Raw genomic sequence first — 21,226 nt, 5'->3', positions numbered from 1 at the left:
TCTTATTCTATCACTTCCTTTCAACAATTGGAAAATGCTTTCATCCAACAATTTCAAAACAACATTGGTCATAAAATCATGTTGACTAATTTAATGCATTGTAAACAGGGTGTTAAAGAAAAAATGACTAATTTCATTGTTAGATATAAGCATTTGTGTGCTCAAATTTCTTTTCATGTACCTAATAATTATATTCAAAGAATTTCCATTTCTAATTTACCAAAAGATATCAGGGAAAAGCTTCTTTTGTCTGAGTTTACTTCCTTTCCGTAGTTGCCCGCAACACTCCACAATTATCAACTGGCTATGAGTCAAATGGAGCAATCTACTCCTATGGCTCCGAGTGATAAGGGGGAGAGTGTTCAACAATCATTTGTGAAGTTCAAACAAACAAAAAAGTTTCATCAATTTCAATGATCCAATCAATAACCACAATGTGAATGCTACAACAGGTGTGCTTTCTATTTCAAAAAAATTCAAAAGAAAAGTATAGTTTGCTTCTTTGAATGAATCTTTACATAGTATTATGTCTCAGTTGTTGCACATAAATGTTATCAAACTTCCTCCTACAAAATAAATTGATCCTTCAAAACTTACATCTCCTTATTTTGATAACAATTCGTTTTGTTAATTTCATCATTAGCTTGGCCATGATACTACCAAACGTTTCGCATTGAAGAATAAGATTCAAGACTTGATTGATAATAATACTATATCTGCGGCAGGTGTGAATGATAAAGGTAATATATCAGTAGCTCCTCTAATCAAAATCTTTAGATTTTCCTTGATCCCTTGCCATCTCATACCTCTAATGTTATTGAGATTGTGCCTAATTCTCTCTCTTCTGAATAAATCACATCTATGGCTCCAAACTTCGTTAATATGGTAGAAATAGAGGATTTACCTAAGGATCCTTGTATTACATTTGACCCTAGCGAGACCATTAGAGTATCCGATGGCCCTTTATACATAGTTGCAAACATTAAGTATGATAACTCAATGATGAATAGTTAGTACCAAACCGGTACTGAGAGGGGGGGCGTGAATCAGTACAGACAAAAACACTTTCCTCAAACCAGTTAGACAATAATCACTACAAATGAACACTAACACCAGTCTAAAATAGAGTACAACTGGTAAAGCTATGAATGACTATGACAAGCATTAATCGGTTGACAATTATCTTTTCATACAATCTAATACTTCATTTCCATTTCACTCTAGTGCAAGAACAAGTAATCTATCATCAAAATATATAAACAATGAGATCAACATGATTTACCTTCAGACACAAATCACTTGAACCATCACATGAAAAACATCACACATGACACGCAGATTTTTCACGAGGAAACCCAATTGGGAAAAACCATGGTGGGGATGAATACCCACAAGCTATTTTGAACTCTTTAAAATTTTGCTGTGTTAGGATCCTAGTCTGGTTAAAGACTTATTAAAACAGGTTCTGTTAGGAACTGATCCTACTAGGGATCACTAGGTTAAGGAATGGCTAAAATACTCGGTTAAGGGTTAAACCCTGTTAAAGGTTACCTTATTAGAGGATTCCAAGAACTCAATGAATTTGAGTCACCCTGTTAAAGGATTTATAGTAAGCTGGTTAGAGCTACCCTGTTAGGGGATTTTCCAACTTTTGAGGTGGTTAGAGATCAACAGGTATTACAATGATCTGATAACAACACTCAATGCCAATGTAGATCCGCTTTAGTTCCTCTTCTCCTTCTGCACTTACACTCTGTAGGTATCAATCCTCTTATCCGGTCTGGCAAGAATCATTTATCTCCGTACTTAGATACACACACCACATTTGCCAACAACTTCAAAAAAAACACAACATCAACCTTATAGGAAACAGATAGGTCGGTAGCATAAAACCTGAACCCTAAACTTTTTCGGTTAAACAATTGAAATGGTTCAATCCTAACCGTTGAGCATATTGCATTAAATGCAACCATCTTGAACCGATCTCAAGATATTCTCCATCATTCATTCTCCATCGCTTTTATAGCGGCTGATAACCCATCACTTGTTTTCACCATTTACAAACTTCACACATTCCCGAGGTAGATAGGAACAATCTCCTTCATGCAAGATCCTTCACGCGCACAAGACTGATGTGGCAAAATGATGTGTTCTTTGTTACAATGCTAACTCATCACACAAAGTCACACAGGCTTGAAGCACTTCAACCGGAAACCCTTAAGTTGAGACTACCAACTGGTAGTCATACAAAACTTCCATGTACCAGTTCCCATAACCACATGCCGGTTCACCTTGAACAAGCACACCGCTTCTCTTTGGCACATATACTAGTTCACAATGTTATACCGAATCTCACATATACCGGTTCTTGGTAACATACCGGTTCTCTTTTCTACAACATATTAACATCAATGACAACATACAATGTCATCATGTTCTCATACCGGTTGACATAATGCCAACAATCTCCCCCTTTGGCATTGATGGCAATATACAAGGATATCTCTCCGCTTCACTTCTTCTCCCCAATTTCTGCAGATATATTCTCTACTTCACATCTTCTCCCCCTTTGACAACAATGCCAAAGTGGAGACACAAGCTTCCATAATCCATTATGTTTCTCCCCCTGAGGAGTAGCATCCTTCAGCACATCAATCTTGAAAAGATTTGACAATGCAATACTTGACTGATGTGGAGCTCATACCTTAGTTCACCTCCTGAAGGGGCAACACCACTAATTCACCTCTTAAGTAGGTAAATGTAGCCTTTGGGAGAGGCTTGGTGAATATGTCTGCTAACTGCTCCTTGCTGGAAACATGTTCCAGTGCAATCTCTTTGTTCTAAACCTTTTCCCTCAAGAAATGATACTTAAGCTCAAAGTGCTTGGTTCTAGAATGCAAAACCGGATTCTTGGAAATATTGATAGCACTTGTGTTATCACAAAATATTCTTACCGGTCTAGAGACAGGAACTTTGAAGCCATTCAATACATGCTTCATCCAAATAGTTTGGGTGTAGTTCATAAAAGCTACAACATACTTCACTTCTGCTGTAGACTGAGAGATACAACTCTACTTCTTACTCATCAATGAGACTAGTCTACTGCTGAGAAAGAATGAACCACCAGTTGTGCTCTTCCGGTCATCCACATTACCAACCCAATCAGCATCTGTGAATACTTTCAAGTTGAAGTCATTGTTGTAAGGATACCACAATCCATAGTCAACAGTTCCCTTTAGATATCTAAGAATCCGCTTGATTGCAACCAAGTGGGATTCTCTTGGGCTTTTCTAGAACCTTGCAGTAATGCCAACTACATGTGCAATATCCAGTCTATTGTGCACTACATAATGCAACTTTGCAATCATTGATCGGTATTCCTTCTCATCCACCACAACTGAGTCATCCTCTTTGGATAATTTACAATCGGTCACCATCGGTGTACCTACCGGTTTTTTATCTTCCATGCCAAAGGTCTTCAACACTTCTTTGACATACTTGGACTGAGTAATAAAGATTCCATCTTTCATTTTCTAAATCTGTAGTCCAATGAAGAACTTAATCTCCCCTATGAGTGACATCTCAAACTCTTTCATCATCTCATCTGCAAACTCATGACTCATCTTGTCATCTCCACCAAAGATAATGTCATCAACAAATACCTCACAAATCAGGATCCGATCTTCTTTAGATTTCAAGTAGATATTGCTATCTTTGCTTATTCTCTCAAATCCAATCTTCACAAGATAGGAGTGCAGGAATTCATACCATGCTCTAGGTGCTTGCTTTAGACCATATAAGACTTTATGTAGCTTACACACCATGTCACTGTCTTCAGATAGGGAAAACCCATTGGGTTGCTCTGTATACACCTCCTCTTCAAGTACAACATTTAGGAATGTAGATTTTACATCCATTTGATATACTTTGAATCCTTTAAAAGCTGCATATGCAAGAAGCATATGAACTCCTTCCAATCTGGCTACTAGGGCAAAGGTTTCTCCATCGTCTTCTCCTTCTTCTTGAGCATAACCTTTACATACCAGTCTGGCTTTGTTCCTTACCGATGTGCCATCCTCATTCAACTTGTTTCTGAAAACCCATTTGGTACCAATGACATTTTTATGCTCCGGTCTGGGTACCAAAGACCATGTGCCATTCTTCTCTATCTAGTCAAGTTCCTCCTCCATTCCCTTGATCCAGTCTTCATCTTTATGTGCCTCTTTGAATGATTTAGGCTCAAATTCAGAGATCATACAAGAATTTTCTCTGACCTTTCTTCTTGTAAGGATTCCTGCATCCTTATCTCGTATGATCTGCTTTGGATCATGATTCAATTTGATATATTGAGGAATGATCTTGACTAATTCCTCCTGCTTCTCCTCTTCATCCTCATCTTCATTAGCATCAACATCTACCAGTGAAGGAACACTATTATTGGTACTTAGCTAATTAGCAACTGGTTCCTAGAAGGTTACTACCGGTTCATCTCTTACTTGCTTACTACCGGTTTCCTCGAGTTTTCCAGAGTTTTCATCAACTCTAACATTAATGCTTTCCATAATTCTCTGATTCCTATTGTTGAAACATTTGAGAACTTTTCTCTTGGTGGAATATCCTAGGAATATTCCATCATCACATTTTGCATCGAACTTGCTCTGATGTTCACTCCTCTTGATATAACATTTGCTACCAAACATTCTAAAGTAGCTTACTACTGGTGTCTTACCGGTCCAATACTCAGAAGGAGTCTTATCTTTTCCTTTCTTAATGAGTACCCGATTCATTGTGTATGCTGTTGTGCTCACCGCTTCTCTCCAAAAGGTGTGAGCAACTTTTCCTTCGATCAACATGGTTCTAGCTGCTTCAACCACAGTCTAGTTGTTTTTTCTCTGCTAAGTCATTCTGTTGTGGAGTCTGGGGGGCAGACAGTTGCCTCTTGATGTCATTCTCTTCACAATATTTGTTGAATTCACCAGAAGTGAACTCTCCTCCTTGATCAGTTCTAAGGCATTTGATTCTTCTACCACTTTCCTTTTCTACCAGTGCTCTGAAATCTTTGAACTTTCCAAAAGCTTCAGACTTATCTTTCAAGAATGTGACCCACGTCATTCTCGAGCAATCATTAGTTAGAATCATGAAATACCTATCTTCCTGCACACTCCTAGTTTTCATAGGACCACACAAATCGGTATGCACAAGATCAAGTAAATTGTCTGCAGTGAAAGATTTGCCTTTGAAAGTTGAGGAAGACATTTTCCCTAGTTGGCATTCTTTGCACAAAGGATTTTCCGGTTTGCTCAGCACCGGCAATCCTCTGACTGCCTTGGTCTTATTGGCCTTCACAATGTTATCAAAGTTTACATGACAGAGTCTCCTATGCCATATCTAGCTATCATCAAACTTAGCCATAAGATAGGTATTGATATTTGCATTCAGCTAAAATAGGTTACCTTTGGTCTGCATGCCGATGGCCACCAATTCACCTTTCTTTCCTTTGATTCTACACACTCCATTCTTGAATTCCAGAGTGAGACCACTATCATTTAGTTGGGAAACACTCAGAAGGTTGTGTCTGAGACCATCAACCCAATACACATTGTCAGCACTACTCATTCCATTCAAAGAGATAGACCCTTTGCCTTTGACCATACATGGTGCATCATTACCAAAGTGAACCACACCACCATCATACTCTTCCAAGGATAGAAACTTGCTTCGGTCACCAGTCATATGGTGAGAACAGCCACTGTCAATAATCCACTCATTGGAATTATCAAAGCGGGAGACAAGAGCCTTCTTGTCTGACACATCTTCCTTGATAGCAACAAACACAATATCTTCATTTTCTTCATCTTCTGATTCCTCATCTGTGACACCTTCATCAACTGCCACAAAACAGTTTCTCCGGTTTCCTCCTTTGAATTTCTTGAACCTTTCTAGTTTGTCCTTGTTGTGACCATTAGGACAATTTACAGAAATATGTCCTATCTGGTTACAAAAAAGCATTTCAAAGTAAGTTTACCTTTGTATTTACTGGTTCCCTTTGGAAGTCTCTTGGCAAGAAGAGCTTCAAATTCAATCAGAATCTCCTCATCATTCATTTCTCTGCTCTGATTTTATTCACCATTGGTGCTTGCTTCTTTTCCTTTTCTAGATGTTGCAACTGATGCTCTAAAGGCTGATTCAGTCTTTTGCACACTACCATCAAAAATGTTTAACTCATAAGCAGTCAACTTTGCATAGATTGGTAATAGGGATACCTTAGTCTTGTCTATTGACCTTAACTCCTGAATAGCTGCCACCCTTATTGCATAGAATGGTAACAGGGATCTCCGCACTTTGCTTACCACAGTTGAATCTTCCATTTTACCACCTGCACTCTTGATATCTCCAACAACATTTTTTATTCTTATTCCATATTGTTGACTGGTTCCTCCTTCAACCATCCGCATGTCTTCAAACTTACCCCTAAGGCTTTCTTCTTTAGCCTGTTTTACATGCTCATCTCTGCCATAGATATTTTCAAGAGTATCCCATACTTCTTTGGGATTTACTTTATCTTGGACATCAATAAACTCAATGTCAAATAAACTACTAATTAGGGCTTCAATGACTTGCCCATTCTAATGCATCTCTTTCTTTTGGTCATCGGTAAGAGTACCGGTAGGGGCAACATAAGCATTCTCAACATAGCTCCAGTGTTGAGCACCCATGCTTCTGATGTATATCTTCATTTTGTCCTTCCATATTTTGAAGTTATCTCTATTGAACTTTGGACCTTTCCTCTTCACCATTACAATAGGATCTTTCCCTCAAGTGGTTAAGCTTACAACAAAGAGGACTTGGAGGATGCTCTGATGCCAGTTGATAACTCAATGATGAATAGTTAGTACCAAACCGGTACTGAGAGGGAGGGGGGTGAATCAGTACAGAAAAAAACACTTTCCTCAAACCGGTTAGATAGTAAACACTGCAAATGAACACTAACACTGGTCTGAAATAGAGTACAACTGGTAAAGCTAAGAATGACTGTGACAAGCATTAACTGGTTGACACTTATCTTTTCATAAAATCTAATACTTCATTTCCATTTCATCCTAGTGCAAGAACAAGTAATCTATCATAAAAATATATAAACAGTGAGATCAACATGATTCACCTTCAGACACAAATCACTTGAACCATCACATGAAAAACATCACACATGACACGTAGATTTTTCACAAGGAAACCCAACTGGGAAAAACCACAGTGGGGATGAATACCCACATGCTGTTTTGAACTCTTTAAAAGTTCACTCTATTAGGATCCTAGTCCAGTTAAAGACTTATTAAAACAGGTTCTGTTAGGAACCGATCCTTCTAGGGATCACCCAGTTAAGGAATGGCTAAAATACCTGGTTAAGGGTTAAACCCTGTTAAAGGTTACCTTGTTAGAGGATTTCAAGAACTTAATGAATTTGAGTCATCCTGTTAAAGGATTTACAGTAAGCTAGTTAGAGCTACCCTGTTAGGGGATTTTCCAACTTTTGAGGTGGTTAGAGATCAACAGGTATTACAATGATCTGATAACAACACTCAATGCCAATGTAGATCCACTTTAGTTCCTCTTCTCCTACTGCACTTACACTCTACAGGTATCAATCCTCTTATTAATTCTAGCAAGAATCATGTATCTCTGTACCTAGATACACACACCACATTTGCCAACAACTTCAGAAAAAAACACAACATCGACCTTATAGGAAACAGATAGGTCGGTAGCATAAACCCTGAACCCTAAACTTTTTAGGTTAAGCAATTCAAATGGTTCAATCTTGACTATTGAGCATATTGCATTAAATGCAACTGTCTTGAACCGATCTCAAGAGATTCTCCATCGTTCGTTCTCCACCACTTTTATGGCGGCTAATAATCCATCACCCATTTTCACCGTTTACAGACTTCGCACATTCCCGAGGTAGATAGGAACAATCTCCTTCATGCAAGATCCTTCATGCGTACAAGACTGACGTGGCAACATGATCTGTTCTTCGTTACAATGCTAACTCATCACACAAAGTCACACAGGCTTGAAGCACTTCAACTGGAAACCCTGAAGTTGAGACTACAAACCGGTAGTCATACAAAGCTTCCATGTACCGGTTCCCATAACCACATGCCAGTTCATCTTGAACAAGCACACCACTTCACTTTGACACAAATACTGGTTCACAATGTTTTACCAAATCTCACATATACCGGTTCTTGGTAACATACCAGTTCTCTTTTCTGTAGCATATTGACATCAATGACAACATACAATGTCATCATGTTCTCATACCAGTTAACATAATGCCAAGAAATGATATCCCTTTCCATCATGCCCTGATTGATCCCTCTTGCATGGTTAATTTCATAACTGAAGAGTATCTTTTCACTTTACGATTGCATAAACCACTATATGATGTTTCTAATGTGGTTGTGAAGTTAGTTGATGGCTTCTCTTGTCCTACCATTGGCTTGAAAACCTTTCCTGTTGAAGTTCATGCTAAATCCATGGCTGTTGACTTTGTTATCCTACCATCTTTTGAGCAATTCCATGTGAAGTTGGGCTATCCTTGGCTATCTTCCATGAATTTTATTTCTTCTCCAATCCACAAGTGTCTAAAATTTCCTCACAATGGAGAAATCATAACCGTGGACCATAGCTTATTTCGTCCATCTGAAAGAAGCCCTGGTGTTCCTATTGATTTCCTTTGGCCTAAACAATTTCAATCCCTTCCATCAAGGAGCAATGCTCTTTTTCAATCTTATCAAAACTGGAAGAAAGATATGATCTTATCCTTAAGTCAACCTAGATCTCCAATATTTTGTATTCCTATTATTCTTCAAGATGAGGTTCTTCCCCTCATGGATAGAGCTAATCTCCCTCCTAAGGAAGATTGCCCACCTATTCCTATGGATGTGACTTTACCTTCTCTTAAGGAGAACAACAATATTCCTCCTAAGGTTAGACCTATACTTCCTCCTCGTGATGGACTTGGTCTCCTTCATACACCTAATATTACTCCTTTCTATGGTTCAGTTCCACCTCCTCCCTCTTGCTGAGAGAAGAGGCCTCCTTCTCCTTTTGTTCAACCAAAGAGACCTCAACCTAAACTTTCGACTATCAGGGAGAAAAATATTCCTACTTTTTCAAATGTTCCTCCTCCTTCTCAACCTTCCACTAAGACTCGACAGAATCATTGTGCATGAGAACACTGATGAAGATGTCATGTTTGAGCTCATGAAGCTATCCCTCAATATACTCAATCTCCTCGGACTCCAATAGTTGACATGATTCCCTTTTCTCATAAGCAAGATGTTCAACCAACATCTCCAAATCATAAGTTGCACAAAACATGTGATGGTTTTACTCCTATTTGTGTTCTTTCTCCTCTTTCTCTGAAATTTGATGAAGAAATGGGTAAAAATGTTATTCATAATGGAAATATAACTCCTAATGCTTCTGATAGCGAGTATGAGTATGTTGATGTGGACAAGCATTTATTGGATAAGTTTTCACAAACCCTAATCCTAGCTCCTAGAATCGAACAAAGTTACTTACAACATGAACATAGCCCTTGTTTGGATCTTATGATAGTTTCATCTACTGTACTCAATGTCACTCCTATGGCGTATTGTTCTCCTTCCCAAAATAGTGATCAACAAGATCGAGAGGTAGATGTCATGCTAGATTAGTAATATTAGCATTGTAGATCTTTCTCTCTCCTTTCTTTTGTGACCATTCTTCTATATGTATCCTTGTTCTTCTATTGTTCCCTTAATGTCTACTTGGGGACAATGAAAAGCATTGAGATCTTGGGGACAATTATTATATGCATATACATACATGATATACATGAGTTATCATACAACATACTGACCCCAAGGAAAGAGACACTACCTTGTGTATTGTGTTCATTATCCTTGGATTTATTTCTTGATTGGGGGCTAAATCCTTGCAATAATGTGCTCCCTCCATCTCTTTGTCTTGGGTGTATCCTACCTTAAATAAATCCCTCCTATAAGGCGTGCACGATTTGTTTAACATGGGGGCATACACTCCACTCATATTTTCCTTCTTGAATACTTAGAATTACTTAGTAAACTTTGTTTTGCTTTGTAATCTTTGTTATCCTTGCTTTCATGAGTCATAGTGAAGGGAAATTTTCTACTTGCAGTCATGGTTCTCCCCTTCTCGACCTTCCCTTTTACTTTGTTAATCAAAGTCCTAAGATCCTAAGTCCATAGGGAGCTTGGTGTATCTTGCCTCCTTGACATGGTAAAAGTCTTTCAATCTTGTTTCCTTGTACTTTACCAATAGTATTGGCATACGCTTATACTTCCGCTAAAGTGGGGGTTAAATGTAGTGTCATAAAATTGTGACCCTAGAAATTTTTGACTACATTAGGGTCCTCACATAGGCAAATTCAAATCCTCTAGCCTGATCAGAGACTAGAGATTGCTCAGCCCTCAGAAACAACTTCTTCCTTGGCCTCTGCATCACTCTGTCCACACTCTTCCCTGGATAAAAGGGTATGACAGGAGTGTGGCACCACTGTGCCCCCTTGGATAGGGTCATGGCACCCTTGTCCTCCCAGAACAGGGGCATGGTGCCCTTGTCCCTACCCTAGTTTGGGGCAGGACCCTTCCTAGGGTTGCATTGTTAGTTGTGCATTGGGTGGGAAACTCCCTTGATGTTGGCCCCTGATGAAAATCAAATCCACTAACATGTATTTAAGGGGCATTTATCCTCTCATTTGCATAAGGTTGGATAGGTCGAAGTTGGATAGATTCCAGTTGCACAAGCGATCAAGCCTTCTTTTCCAGCATTGAGTATTCTCAAGTCTCCCTTCAAGGCTAGCTGTTGCATTCAAGTCAAGGATTAAACCATTGAAGAGGAGATTGATTTCAACATTCAATTCCACACAAGAATTTCTATCAACATTGCTACCACAACCTCCCTTGAGGTGATTTACAATTCAGACTTTCATTTACATCTACTTGCAAGTAATTTCTTTCATTACTTGGTTAATTCTAAAACTTGGCTTTGACCTAAAGGCAGACCCCCAATCCCAACCCATTTTCCTCTCTTTTCTGTGTGTAGGTTGCAGGTGCGCAGATGTACATTCGGATTCAAGCTTCATTTGCAGAGGTAGAAAAACCCTTTTCGTTTCACAAATTTTTCAGAGGACCGTGTACATTCCCACCACGAGCTGGGCAAGTTTTCCTCAAATTCACAAGGCGACTTGATCTCAACATATTACTACGAGATCCAGGTGCACAGCTTCATCCCCTATTCTAATCTCAAGTTATAATAAGTTCTTTGTCACCTTTGCATTACATAATTCAATCAATTCCTTTCCATTTCAAACAAGGAAGAGGGGATCAACTTATCATTCCCAATTCATTCAGAATTAAATCTACCATCTTTGTGTGGAGAGATTGAATCTAGTGAATTATCCTCTCCTCTTCCTAATGTAACATGGTGAAAAGTGTTTGAAGGATAATCAATAGTGATACTCTCATCTCTCTCTGAGGGAAAGGGTAGTTTTCCTCTTGATCTGTCATTCACCATTTTCCCACCATTACAATTCAATGGAGACCTATTCATCTGAAGAAGAACATGTTGATGATTCAAGTGAAGGATCATTGTTTTAAGCTATAGAGGAGAAGAACAACAAAAGCTTTGGCAATCTGGAAGATATGACGAATAGTGAGAAACCAGTGAGTGTTAAAATTGCACTATATGCAAAAGTAGTGCCTAAACTGTGGATAATTGATTTTTAATGTTCAAATCATATGACAAATGATAAAGGAAAGTTCATTGACTTTGAGAAGTATCGTCATGTATCTATAAAGTTAGGTGAAGAAGTTGTGCCTATTTGTAGTAAGGCAACTATTTCTATTGACAGTAAGCATACAACTCCCTTGATGCTTTTTATGTTAAGGGTCTGAGAGATAATCTTTTGAGTCCGATTCATATGTGGAGAAGGAAATTCTGGGAGATTAGTTGCAGAAGGTATAAGAAGTAACAACAATGTCTACTATGTGAACGATAACAATGGAAGTAGTTGTTTGCTAGTGCAAAGCAGTGAATGCTAGTCTTGGTACAAAAGGATGGGACAATATGATTAACTTAAATATGTAACAGTTAAATCTTCAAAATATCACTCAAGTGTAGCATGAATGATCCATAAAGAACAAATAGTATGTGTAGCCATGATAAAATTGTCAAGATGCTTGGATTGCACCAAAAAATACACCTTTTACAAAATTACTCTTCCTAAGACCGAGAACAATAGCCTTATCTCTTCAACAAATTGTAGTGTGCACAAATTTTAACTACCAATTGACCCCAAATTCTCTCCAACAATGCTAATTTTTCGTAAGAAGAACTAAAGTCTAAACAAACTCAATTTTTCTTTCACACATCTTCAAACATATCCATACCACCAAATCTTTTGATAGTCTTATTATTTGCTAGAAAATGGTTGAAATGTATTATTCCCTTGCTCTTATCTATCACTACTCCCCCCTGACCTTCAATCCTTCCTATATTGAATTACGATGCATCAAATTAGAGCATTAAATAGTATATACTGAAGAATAAAAGGTGGTCTTCTCTATTGACTTACGTTATTATGAAAGAAAAATAAAGTACCCCTCCACTGCGTTGACTAAATCACATATTGGTATGCAGATTTCAGTGCAGAGATACAGAGTTTCTTACATGCTCTGATACCAATGTAGAGTCGAAACAAAATAAATAAAAAATTCCATTGAAAAAAAAATCAAATAAGATTAGTTCATTTATTATATCAAATGTATTGGTTTCATAAAGTCAATTTATTTTTAGAGAATAACTTTTCACTAACTAATTAACGCAACAAATAATTTATTAAATATAAACCTTAAATTTCTAACAATTTGTTTTGAATAATTCTCTATATCAAGGAATTGGCAAGAAGAAATTAGTCGAAGGAGAAGAGAACATCGAGACAAAATCAGTGAGAATTTAAAGATTGCATGGAGAACACAGGAAAAGAATAATAAATGCAAAGTTATGATACAATTTGAGTTTAAAGATGAAAATCGGAGTGCAATAATGGAACGAATTTCTAGTGTAAGATTCTATAGAAACAATCTAAAATAAAGGTTCCTGAAACTAAAGTGTAACATTTAAATTCGTAACAAGAAACCTAAAATGCATAAACTATTGACATTTTTAAGTCACATCATTCAAGTGCTTAAAGTAAAAAGTAGTACCGTCTGTTTTAAAAGTCTGATCTGTTCTTCATAAAACCTTTCTTGTTGTTTGATTTGATCCTCATAAGCCTTATCCTTGTCTCGATTGTAGTACAATTGCATTGTCATACTCTGAACAAATAAAACAAATGAGGTGAATACCATATGTTATACTTACGTATTCACTTCCACTATGTTTCTGCATATCATATATTCAAAATTTAACACACCTTAGCATTTTCGAACAATGCATTTGTATAAGGACGATTTCCATTTTCAGCAAAGTTGCGGTCTACCATCTCCATTAATTTAGTTATTTGATGATCCATCTTTGCTGTCAATACAGTTGTATTATCGAAAAGGACAACTCTTGAATTGCAACGACGTATAAGTCCCTGCAGGACATCGCCAAACCATTTACAGAGAATAAGAAATCACTTTAAGTATCTTGTAAATAATTTCCTTACAGATTACAATGTTTACATATTTTTTAATTTTCACACATGACTACATTTTAAAGACTGGGTTGTCCTTAAACATTATTGTTGGTGAAGGTAGTAAACAAACATTATGAAATAAATAATCAAATCACCCTCAATACAAGAATCGATGGATTCTAAGGTATGTTTTGTCAACAAACAAAAGATACAGAACTTCCTTAGGTAAATGCCAAATAGTTCTTAGCTTTTTGTCACAACCATTCAATAATAGATCTATATAATGACCCAATTCAGTGAGTCAATAATTAAACTATGAAATAATGACAAATTATTTTTTTAACATTAATATATAAGATTTTATTTTGTAGGTAAAGGATATATTTTATTAAAAATAAAAGTATGAACCTTATATCAAAAGATAGTAGCAACGAGGAATATCACCAATCCCAAAAAAGTTCTGAAATCCGAGGGTGCACATATACACACTTGCAACACCATCCCTAACCCTGAGTGCAAGATCAAAATATACAAAATTATACAAACCCGTCACCAAAGAAAACACCAAGAAAAACGCAAAGGCACTAAGGCTAAAGGGCCAGCCTTAAACCACACACACTAAGCAACGTATTAAGCCCAGAGAATGTTAGTCAACTCTAAGTGTTTAAAACTTTTAAGCCTAGAAGTCAAATCTTAGTGTGTGTGTGACTTAAGTCATCCAAGGCCGAAGTACCCGCCAAACAAGCTAGCATTGACGTCAATCCAGAACCACAGCACAAACAAAAAGAGTCATCAACTAGCCCCTAGAATCCACATATTGCACCTACCACCATCTGTTACTTGCAACCACAACCTTCACCCACATCCTTGACCCAAACTTGATTGAATAACCAACAACCACCTACTTCGCTTTACTTGACGAAGCTCCTAACCCCACATCAAACTTCAATTGTTTGGCATTCTTTGAACTTAGAGGATGACTCATTTTCCTCTTCTAACCTTCTTTTTCCGCATCTCTACTTTGCGGCCCATCCTCTATTGCAAAATGATGAGCTCTATTCTATTGAGTACTTAGGTATTTGTTTATTTCTCCCAGCCCAATCTGGGTCACTGCTCAACAAATTCCCTTATCTTAGTTAGCACCCCAAATGAGAAAAGGGCATAGAGGGGGAGTGACTTCTCTCGCATGCAACCAATCACCTCTTGGCACCACAAAGCCTTCCCCAAGCCCAGTGAGCAACATGAAAGATGCCAAACCCATAGTCCACTCCTTCATAACACATAATGAAACAATCCAAAAGGCATCATACTTTGAACACAATTCTAGGCACCAAGATAAAAATAGGGGGGCAATACTTAGATTAGTCTAAATATATACACTATACCAACAAAGGACTCAGCTTAAACCATGGATACCCAGTACAGAAACTCATCCTCCTTGAACTTGAAGTCTTGAACACCCACTTTGAATGCTAAAAAAAATATGACCTCAAAATGCCACCATGGGCTTGAGCATTTGAAGCGACAAATTCACCTACATATTGGTACACCAACCTTCAACTAAGAGCCACTACACCCCAATGATGATAATGTGAATAAATCAATAAGAAAAACAAGCTAAATGAATGTTTAGCTTAATCATTGAAAATGGGACCACTCCACACCCTTCCCAACACAAACCATGGTGGCATTCCAACTAGAATAAACTAACGCTTGCATAAAAAAAGGTGCAATGGGTATGTCCATAGTAAAATATGTGTTATATAATGTATTAAATAGTACATATCAAGGAATGTGAGAACTAAATTTAATGGTAAATCATCAATGAAATATTCTATGCTACAACTTTGGGACAAGCAAAACAATAAAATAGGATAGAAGTATTTTATAGTTTGTTTGCTCAAAGATAGTTTGTGTTGTAATTCAGTAGAATTTTACTTTAAATTGTTATTAAAGTATGATTTTTGGGAACCAAGTTTTCAATCTTTAAATAGGTTATATAAGGAAATTATTGTTAAATTATTTGGGTATTTGAATTAAATCTTTTAATTTTTTAACAAGGTTTTTCTAAAAAAGTGAATGTGAACTTTAATATTATTTATATCATCTAGCATGAATAATATATATCATTGTATTATTAAAATGGGAACCAGTTTTTTCATCTTTAAATAGGTTATATAAGGAAATTATTGTTAAATTATTTGGGTATTTGAATTAAATCTTTTAATTTTTTAACAAGGTTTTTCTAAAAAAGTGAATGTGAACTTTAATATTATTTATACCATCTAGCATGAATAATATATATCATTGTATTATTAAAATGGGAACTAGTTTTTTCATCTTTAAATAGGTTATATAAGGAAATTATTGTTAAATTATTTGGGTATTTGAATTTAATTTTTTAATTTTATAACAAAGTTTTTCCAAAAAAGTGAATGTGAACTTTAATATTATTTATACCATCTAGCATGAATAATATATATCGTTGTATTATTAAAATGATTGAATCATAATAGACATATCATACATCATGAATCGACATAAGTAGGTCTATTTATACAAGAATGGTGAATCTCATAAATTAGTCATTATAGTTGGAAAAAAACATCATTGGTCATGTAACATAGTTGGTTGATGTATCAAGTGACATAAAGTATTGACTATGTGCTGTTATATCCATACATGTGATTTAAAACAAATATCTTAAGCATGTCCATATATACATCTAATGTGGGGCTTAACCTTAACCCTAAAAAATAGATATCAAAATACTTACATATTTAAACTATATTAGTTTTCACTTTAATCAACATCTCAATGAATCAATGACACTTATTTATCTCAGCAATGTAAATGTATCAAAAATGTATTAATATTATAATGTAGAACTATTAATAAACTTATTTTAAAAGCAACCAGACATTCACAAATGTATTAATATTATGTAGAACTATTAATAAACCTATTTTGAAAGTAACCACTTCTATTGATTCTATATAAAAAATAATAATATATCACAGTTCGTTTTGAATATATGAATATCTGATTTGTTCTGCTAAGGGTCCCTTCAAGATCTCATAATCAAGAATATTGCATGGTAATAATGTGGCGAATAACCCTTTTCTTTAGCTTAAAAATAGTCTATCATGATTATTAGCCATGCCCATGTAAGGAAAGGAGTATGCCCACGTAAGGATATAGAAGTTTTTTTTTAATGTTTTCCTTCCTTTAAAAACTTAAATCCATAAATTTATCTACCTTTATCATTGTGGTTGTAGAGAATCCTATGCTCCTATAAGGGAAATAATTCACTAAGAGTTTCCTTGGAGAATTTGTAATTTATTTAAAATTACCTTATGATTAATAAAATTAATAATATATAATAAGGGGAATAATAAAATTATAATTTATTTATAATTATTATATGATTAATGAAATTAAAGATATATATTAAATATTAAATTAGAATTTCTAAATGATACTTTATTACGTAAAATAAAGAGAAGGAAAATTGAAATCTAATTTCTTAATATATTTTTTTATGGGAATTCTAGAGAAGGGGATCGAAGAATTTAGTTGAATTTTGATTAAATGGGTAAGTATATATGAATTTCTTTATCTATATTTAATTGTCATCTTTTGATTTTGGTGATATTTTATTTCTTAAAAAAATGATAATAATAAAATATTTATATAGACAATGATAATAATAAATAAATATAAGTAAGAATAAATATGAGTTTTAATATTTAAATATAAAATTGGGAGGTCTGGTAAATATAAAAACTATATGCTAGAGAGAACTATCATATTTTTTTAGTAACGTGTCATTGTAATCATATTTCGTTGTTTACCCTACAAAAATTGTGATTATGATTCACTTGATGAGTTTTGACGGTGGGATCAATGGCAACAAAAAAATGAAATCACAACAAGTAGATCATATAAGATAAACTGCAAAGGATTTTTTAATAGTTGGGAGAAGTTTTAATGGAAATTGGATCATGAGGAAATTATGGTAAGGGTTGATTGATTTTTTATGGGAAACATGGTGGTATTCTTATAAATAATAACACGTGTGAAAGTTCATATGATTTTGTAATAGAGTAACGAAATTTTTTTGACTAATTTTAATATTAAAATATCAAAATAAATAATAATATAATGAAGAAAAAGTCAATAATAACAATAATATAATGGTTTTGTTATCAATAATATAAGTTTTTATTAATATAGAAAATAGAAAGTTACACCTTCAAAAGGAAAAAAACAGCCATAAAGCCACCCAACAAAACAACCAACCATCCAACCCACCCCACTAGCCATAAACACCCACCCAAAACCATCTTTACAAACCACCAACCCAAAAAATTGTCTACAATATCACTCAAAACAAAATGCAACTAGTCGGTACTATGCAATAATACACACATTACGTATGACATAGACCAAAATTCACAAAAAATAGGGAATGAACTCCCAAAATAAAACAACAATATTACTTAAGCGAATTAAGGAGAACTACCTAGGGCAATTGCCAAGGTCTGTCGATCACCCACCTTTCGCTTCCTCGATCTCAACCATATGCATACCAACGCTCTCTCCTCCTCCTTAGCTTGTTCTAATACTAACTCAATTTTCATTAATTGCATGAATACTTTCAGGGCTTCCTACCCTATCCTTGCCTCCTATCTGTATCGAGATTTTACACCATCTCACAAAGGGAATGTAATTTCTCTCGACCACTCGATGAAAGTTCTCCATGCCCTCACAAACTTCAAACCTAGTGCCAGGCACTGCCCATTCCAAAAATGTTTGCATGTCCAAATAATATTTTTTAGGAACAATGGCTTCCATCACCCTTCTAACCAACTCAACAGAGTTTTCTAGGTCCAAACCCCATGCTAGAGTGAGTGAGTATATGTCTATGTTAGTCCTATATCAATGCCTCACAACCCTTAGGTCTTCACCCAAAATAAACTGTACACTCTTCATCAAATGCTCATCATTGAACATGAACATCTTCCTCAATCTCTTTCCTGAAACAAGACCCAGAAATGGGCACATTTGCTTCTTAGTTTTTAAGGTGAAATTAGCCTCCATTGCACCTTATGTCACATTAATCCCACCTTCAAATCACCTGTACCAAGAAAAGCTCCACAAAAATATCAAAATTTTGATAGAAAGTTGTTAATGAACCCACTCTTGAAGCTAAACATGAAGATTGACAAACATTCCACATTTATGTAGATTCCCATCACTAATCACCACTTATTTAAGATAGGTTGGCATTAATTCATAGGCTTCCTAGAACGGTTAATTAATACAGACTCATTAATGTCATGTACCTTCTAGCAAGAACATAAACATCCCCTGCCAAGGTACAAACGTAAAGTCCTCAAACTAGGCTGGCCAAGGTACTACCTCATCATCACTACCCCACAATCTAGTAATAAAAAGATCCAACTCACATTCCATGTTGGACAATATTTTTGTCACCCCATTCCCTACCATTTTCATTTGTGAAATTAAAAAATCCAGAAAAAGAACGTAACTTTGAGTAAATAATCAAAATGAATCTGTTTATACACCAACTTGGTGAGAAACCCATCACAATTGCATTGAAAATGATTTTAGAATCTCTTTATAAATGCACCCTTGAAATTTTTAAATTGCTAGCCAAATCAATTGCAAATAAAGCTACATGTTCCTTTGCTTCATTTTTATGCCATCTTGCGGTCTTTGAGTTCCTTTAAGTAACACCTTACCTTTCGCATCATAGGCCACACATCTTTCACCTAAGATTCTCAGGTTTCCTCTCAAAGCCCCATCAAAATTTATCTTGACTCATCCCTTCTCATCTTAGCCCACACATCATTCGAGTCCCTTCCATTGCTAATAGTAAGATTAACCATAAAAAGCCCATGAACAGGCCTGAATTTCACCAGAGGCAATCTAAACTGAATAAGCTTTTCATCCATCCTAAATGAATATTTCTAGAAATTATGGCTCACTGTCAACGAAGACACTACTTTTGATATAGCCCTTTCAAATCTATTACATAGAATCTCACCTGATTCTTCCTTATCCCAAAAATACATCTGTGTATCTCTTTCCAAATCTCCCACACTACGATTGAGGCTGAAAAAAACAAGATACAAGAGTAAACCGATTTCCTCTTCTCTTCAAACCATCTCTTAAAGAGATCAACCACCCTCAACGGTAGAGGAATCTCCCTTAAAAAAATTTATAGTAGAAATTGTTAGACACTCTGATCCATCTCACAGTTTAACAGTAGGTGGTCCAACGATTCATTTTTCAGCTTTGTAGATTACACACTAGAAGGGGCCATTAAACCCCAGTCTACTAAGTCTATCTCTTGTTAAGATTCACTCCTTCATAACCAACCAACCAAAAACACTAGCCTTTGGTAGACAATGAGAATTCCAGCAAAGTTTAGTCGATCAATCCTCAATAATCACTGACTTCTCAACCTTCTTATATCCTAGCTTAACTGAATACATCCCTGACTTTGACCCACACTATCTCAAAATATCATCTTTGAGTGAAAGATAAGCTCTGCATTCACTTAGAATACCATAAAAAATGGCTAGTTGGGGGGAAGACAAATAAAGAGTCCTCATATCCTTCCATCTCCACTCATCCACTCCATTCTTTCTTACTTTCTCCATGTATTCACTAACCTTAGGTCCCCAATGCAACTCTTCCACTTGTCGGATTGCCTCCACTTTATCTGTCAAAGAGAGGGTTGCTCGTCCTTCCCATGAATCTTTTCAATAGTCAGCTTTCTCCTCATTCCCCAGTTGCCATGTAAGGTGTTATGTGATAAATTTCCTATAGGAGATAAGAAAATTACAAGTAGTCAAGCCTTTAGGCCTGATCCCAAATAGTTAGGATCCTTTCCCTGTGAGGAGAACCCAAATAATTGTGTGTCATAATTTGAACCCACTTTTGATCAGGTTTCAAGTACATCTACCTGATAAGTTTTGCTCCCATTGCCTCATTCAAAAGGCTCCAGTTTCTCAAATCCGCACCACCTGAATCTTTGGGTTGACATAATTTTTCCCAAGCCACAAGTGGGATCTTCTCTTGGTCACTTTTCCCATTTGAATTTTTTTTTGCATATGCTGATTAATACCTTTTACTAATTTCTCAAGAATGTTAGAGCACATCATTGAGTAAATTGGGATGGTAGACAACACTAATTTCAACAATAATAATCTACCCACATAAGTGAGCCATTTTCTCATCCATACCTCCAATTTATTAAAACAAGTGTCCACCAACTTATTCCATAGTTTCACTCTATTAACTCTTCCGAAGAGAGGTGTATGCATGTTGTGAGAATAGAGTTCTAAGAAAATGATGGAAGTTGTAGAAGTCAAGCTGAGTAGAGGTGTATGCATGTTGTGAGAACAGAGTCCATAAAAGAGGATCTAAGTACTTTATTGTAACTGTGTTGTTTACTAAATAAAGGGATCTCTTTTTGGTGGT

At 35.9% G+C, this 21,226-nt stretch overlaps 1 protein-coding gene across 2 annotated transcripts in view; it reads right to left on the bottom strand.

Annotated features, from left to right (window-relative positions):
• Positions 1-21,226, bottom strand: part of LOC131068414 (immune-associated nucleotide-binding protein 9) — a 59,512-nt gene that overhangs the window by 7,296 nt on the left and 30,990 nt on the right. For both annotated transcript variants that reach the window (XM_058003605.2, XM_059218518.1), the window contains exons 4-5: positions 13,505-13,669; positions 13,296-13,406 (exon numbers count right to left, since the gene is read on the bottom strand). In XM_058003605.2, the coding sequence (XP_057859588.2) occupies positions 13,296-13,406; positions 13,505-13,669 (276 nt within the window). The remainder of the gene's footprint in view (positions 1-13,295; positions 13,407-13,504; positions 13,670-21,226) is intronic.

The sequence above is a fragment of the Cryptomeria japonica genome, chromosome 3 (genome assembly GCF_030272615.1).
Source record: "Cryptomeria japonica chromosome 3, Sugi_1.0, whole genome shotgun sequence".
In the NCBI taxonomy this organism is placed as follows: domain Eukaryota; kingdom Viridiplantae; phylum Streptophyta; class Pinopsida; order Cupressales; family Cupressaceae; genus Cryptomeria; species Cryptomeria japonica.
This window is presented reverse-complemented; position numbering and strand designations above follow the sequence as displayed.